We start from the raw sequence: 5,199 nt of genomic DNA on the forward strand, positions 1-5,199 counted from the left end.
TTTTCATCATGTTCTACCTCCTAAAGGGACATTCAGTTTTTCCTCCACAGAATAAATGGTTCTCTCTTCTCTCCCCCCCACCCCATCACCTCTCCTCAGCCAAAATCACTGTCCTTAAAAAGGCTTAAGCACAGCATCAGTCACAGATGTAATCAGCTTCCTGCTGTCAATTTAATCTGTTTCTTCTGAAAACAAAGCTCGGTTTCCTCCACATCATCAGCCATGGCACTGGCTTACAGCATTTCTGAGTCTCATCACACCACTTACTGTTGCCCATGTTAATAACATCACGCATAAGTCTCGGCAGGAGCCAGGACACCGCCCTCAGCTTCTCACTGGTGAGAAGCAGAAGCGGACACACCTCTCTATCACCTGGGTGATGCCTGCGTCATCAATCACCAATAAAGCAGAAAAAAAACAAATCCACAATAACAAATCACCACGAGCACGCAGTAGCCCCACAACTGGTTGGTGCTGCAGCATCAGGCGAGCACGTGATGTTAATTCCATAGCAGGGGTCTGGGGAACACCTTTAAGATGCTACTGCTTCCCTAATTCTCTCCAAACCTCCAAGTGATTTTTAGTACAGTAGGTTCCCCAGGCCTGATGCAGACTTGTATAACCTCAGAAGGTTCTGTTCTAAGCAGTTCAGTTTTCCATTGAATCCATGCAGTCATATTACCCACAACACATTTTGGCAAGTAGTACCTTTATCACTGATCTGTTCTACAACCCACCCACCATATCCTTTAACGGCTTGAACACAGCTGACTTTCAGCCCCACCCATATTCTGTTCATTATTCTCATTTTCACTAGCCTTTATGCCTTACAGATAAAAGGCCTCATTGATTGTTCCAGACCCAGTCCTCATTTCAAATGATGCAAGACTGCAGAGAGGGTGGGATTGGTCTCTTCTCGCTGGTGACAGGACAAGGGGAAATGGCCTCAAGTTGCACCAGGGGAGGTTTAGGCTGGATATCAGAAAAAACTTCTTTACAGAAAGGGTTGTTAGGCACTGGAACAGGCTCCACAGGGAGGTGGTTGAGTCACCATCCCTGAATGTGTTTAAAAACCGCTTGGATGCAGTGCTCACAGACATGATTTAGCAGCAGACTGGTAGAGTTAGGGTAGTACAGTTGGGTTGCGGTTGGACTTGATGATCTTGAAGGTCTTTTCCAACCTGAGCAATTCTGTGGTTCTAAGAACAGATTTTTCCTTAAACCTATGAGAGGACACATTGTTCACCTCCCACTTAGACTCCCTCCCATGAACAAGGAGCTAGGCAAGAAAAATTCACAATCCAGACTCCCCCTTACCAGCATTCCCAGTAAAAGTAATGACAGCAGCCCGCATTTCAGGTATCATTTCCACACTGAAGTCACCATCTTCCTCTGACAAGTCACTGATGTTCTCTACCAGCATGGTTAACATATAACAGCTTATGTTTTCCCGTACATTTTCAAGCACAATTAAGGGGGAAGGAAGGGACGCTTCAGAGCTTTCCACTTGGCACGGCTCCGGGGCAGTCTCCATCTCCCCAGGCTTCACAACCAGCTCGGTTTTCTTCGCTGATTGATGCTCCTGTTCCAAGGCTTCTTGGGCACCTAGCTCCACTTGGAAACAAACAAGAAAGATGCCATTTTTCCCTTGTTCCCACACTGAGCGGATCGATATCTAAAGTTTGACGGGATATTTTCCTTATATGGAAGGAGAAACAGAAATAAGGCAAAATCACATCGCAAGCTTGTGTCAGGATGAAAGCAACTCTATGATGTGTGTGGCTCAGGCTCCCCTAACTAAACTAGCCAAGGTGGGACGGGGTCCTTACGCTGCCTGGCAGAGGGGGCGGCTGGTGGCAGCCGGGAAGCTCCCGGTACGAGCATCCTTACTCACCGGGCACCTCCAGAGGCGCTTCCTGGGGCGGTGGATGCAGCGGGAGCGTGGGGAGCTGCGGGGACAGCCCCGTACCTGCGGCCGGCGGCTGGGGGCACGCAGCGGCATCCTCCTCCGCGGAGGTGGGCAGGGTCGGCTCGGGTTCGTCAGCTACGGATCAACGACAGCACTCTCTCAGCCGCCGCGTACGCGACGAAGACAAAGCTCAGCCTGCGTACTCCAGAGCTAGCACAGAGTGAATTTCGCTTTATTTGACTCGGGCAAAGACGCGGGCTTCAGTACTTTTCCTTTTTTTCCCCAACCACGCGGCTGCAGGAGCGCCCTCGAAGCTCGCCAAGCCCCGGCAGGAAGGAGGGGGCACGCGGCGCCGAGCTCCCGGCGCGCCCTCCGCCCCGAGGGGCCGCTCCTCCAGCCGCTTACCTGGCGCCTCGGGCGGCTCCTGCGGGGCACGGGAGCGCTCCTCCGGCGGGGCGGTGACGAGCAGCGACAGCTTTCCCCGGGGCCCCCACTCGAGTTCGTGCGCCGGCCGCTCCAGCACCCGCCGCATCACTGCGGACACCGCACGCACCCGTCAGGGCGGGGGGGGCTGCCGCCACGCGGCACCCGCGCCCCCCGTCCCCGTCCCCGTCCCCGCTCACCTTCGGGTTGGGCGAAGCAGACGAGCAGCTGCCCGGCCCCCCCCCGCAGCTCGCACTCGCCGCCCCCCGAGCGCTTCGGGCTCTGGAAGTAGAGCAGCAGCTTCTTGCGCAGCGCGGCCGGCGGCTCCGCGGAGCCCCAGTCCCCCCGCACCAGCAGCGGGAAGGAGCCCGGCCGCGGCCCCGCCATGGCTGCGCTGCCTGTCCGCCGCCCCGCTTTCGCTTTCGTTTCCCCGAATGGGAGAGCGGTACCGCCCCGCCCCGCCCCGCCCCGCTAGGGGTTACATCCCGACCCTCCAGCAAATTTTGCTTTTTTGGACCTTCTTTTTGGTAGACAGCCCCAACATCGTCTGTCAGCGGGGCTTCCCCACAGTTTACTCCAAGAGGCATCGGAGGAAACGGGGAGCCCTGATAATGGGGACTGGCGTTCAGCTGTCCTACGTAATTCAGTACGCACCCAACTAGAGTTAGTTACATTAGCTTCTCTAGGCATTAGGGTCATGTGCCCGTTATGTCTCCAAGGAACTAACTGTGTGGTTAGCACGGCTAGAATCGCTATCACACATCATATTTACAATTACAATCCAGATTTCCAACAAGCCATTAATATAAAGGACAAGATCACATTCAAACAAAAGATAAGTCATCTTGATTCCCACCGTTCAGTGGCGAAGTGTGCTCACTTGTGTGTAAGCTTCGCTTTAACAGTGTGGGTTGTTCCACTTCCCTCTGTGGGGTAGGTGCCCTCTTTGCCCTTGTGTAATGATTCTGCAGTTCCACCCCGGCCATGTTCATAGCTCTGCGTGTCATCCAGACCTGTGGAGAGAAGGCAGAACGCTTCCCAATAACACCTGTGCCCTTACTCGCAGTAAGGCAATGGGTCTCAAGGGCATTTTCCAACTCTGATTCATGCTCTCTGCCTCCCCACCAGGCTGCGGTCCATAGGGAGCATGCAGATCCCGTCCTACTCCAATGATTTTTGCTCGGTTCTGAACAATTTCAGCTACCAAATGCGAGCCCCAGGCTGACGACATTCCTACTGGTACCCCACACTGAGATATAATTTAACAAAACCTTTACTGCTCCCCTTGTTTTATTGGTTCGGTGATTATCTTCTGCTGCGTTCCTCAGCACGGGCTGGGAGCTGTTACCGGATCATTACCTGTCGCCCACCATCCTGCATCATCCTTCTTAGCTTCAATAGGGAGGCTAGTTTTTCATCTTCTCTCTGGTATTTTGAAGGGTCTAAGGTCAAGTCTTGGTATTTCTTGGGTACCAGCTGGAGGAAAACCCCTTCTGCCGCACCCTGAGCTGCCACGTCTGCGCAGTTATTACCAGCACTGATGGCATTCTCATTTGGTTCATGGGCTTTACGACGCATGAGAGCTACTTCTTTTGGTAACTGCACCTTTCCTCGCCGTTCCATTAGTGTTTCTCCGCACTGCACAGGTGCTCCCTGAGAGGTCAGCAGCCCACGCTCCTTCCAAAAAGCCCCATGTGCAACCCCGGACGCAAATCTTGAGTCGGTCCAAATATCATATATTCGATAAATATTGGTCTCTTTCAGCAATTAACCCATAGTTACATATCATAGCCTGCCCCACCCCGCCATTCCCAAAAGGGCCCTTACTTCTCTCTTTGGCCCTGGCTCTGGAATTTGGCGGACCGCTTCTTTCCTTTTGTTCCCAGGCTCCTGGCTCCCTGGGTGGTAGTGTACCCCAGGCATAGCACACGTTTCTTTGTTATTTGAGCCTTCTATTTGGAAATCGGATATCCGGCTTGTCCCAGAAAGTTTCACAGGCTTATTGTCACTTCCATGCACTTTTGTTCTGTGGATGAGGCCACCACCAGAAATCGGGCAGGTACAGAAATTGATGAGTTTGCTTTCTGATTTTAAATTTTAATGCTTGGAAAAGTGGCCGATTTTCAGCTTTCCCTGTGGCCCCAATTACTGATGCTTTTTGATCACTCAGCTGCCCCTTCCTAGTATTTATAACCGAATACACTGCTCCTGTATCTACAAGAAATGTTACGTTTGCTCCCCACCCTTACTGTAACCAGGGCTCAGTTGGTGTCTCATCCCTCAGCATCAATTCTCACTCGGAGTCATCAAGTTAAACACCCGGGTGAGGATGGGCTCAGGCCCCTGGGTGCCCTGCCCTAGCAGTGCCTGCTCTGGGCACTCCCTTTTCCAGTACCCATATTCCAAACACGCACTGAGGACCCGGTTTCTTCACCCCAGCTCCAGGCTGTCTCCTAAAATTCTGCTCCCTTCTTTGTCTTCCTTGGCCTGTGCTCTGTGCCATGCCCATCGCTAACAACTTCCTTTCTCCTTCCTTTCCTCAACCTCCCTCACCTCCTCTCTATTGTTACACACCTTCCAGGCAGAGCTGCTAGTAGTTTATTTAGGGACTGGGAGTCCTCCCCCTCTATTTTCTGTAGTATTCGCTTAATATCTGAGTTACATTGACCAATAAAAATATATGCCAACTTCACAGCTCCCCCCTCTCCTTCTGGATCCAAATCGGTATATTTTCTCCCCACCCCGTCCTCAGCCTCTCGGCTGCTGAGGTCTGCCCTCGATTTCCCTTGAGGTTCCCCCAGGTGGGGTGGGTAAGACCTGTCTGTCTTCCACCGGCGCAAAGGCAATTGGCAACCTACTCAGACAGC

The 5,199-nt window shown here is 52.8% G+C and overlaps 1 protein-coding gene across 2 annotated transcripts in view; it reads right to left on the minus strand.

Annotated features, from left to right (window-relative positions):
• Positions 1-2,758, minus strand: part of PARP14 (poly(ADP-ribose) polymerase family member 14) — a 37,389-nt gene extending 34,631 nt beyond the window's left edge. Inside the window, exons 1-4 of one of the 2 annotated variants that reach the window (XM_021398508.1) lie at positions 2,533-2,756; positions 2,315-2,443; positions 1,895-2,044; positions 1,318-1,614 (exon numbers count right to left, since the gene is read on the minus strand). In XM_021398508.1, coding sequence (XP_021254183.1) covers positions 1,318-1,614; positions 1,895-2,044; positions 2,315-2,443; positions 2,533-2,719 — 763 coding nt within the window. In that variant the 5' untranslated portion in view covers positions 2,720-2,756. Of the gene's footprint in view, positions 1-1,317; positions 1,615-1,894; positions 2,045-2,314; positions 2,444-2,532 lie in introns of both variants that reach the window. The other variant, XM_021398511.1, reaches the window with a different exon arrangement.

The sequence above is a fragment of the Numida meleagris genome, chromosome 5 (genome assembly GCF_002078875.1).
Source record: "Numida meleagris isolate 19003 breed g44 Domestic line chromosome 5, NumMel1.0, whole genome shotgun sequence".
Taxonomy (NCBI): domain Eukaryota; kingdom Metazoa; phylum Chordata; class Aves; order Galliformes; family Numididae; genus Numida; species Numida meleagris.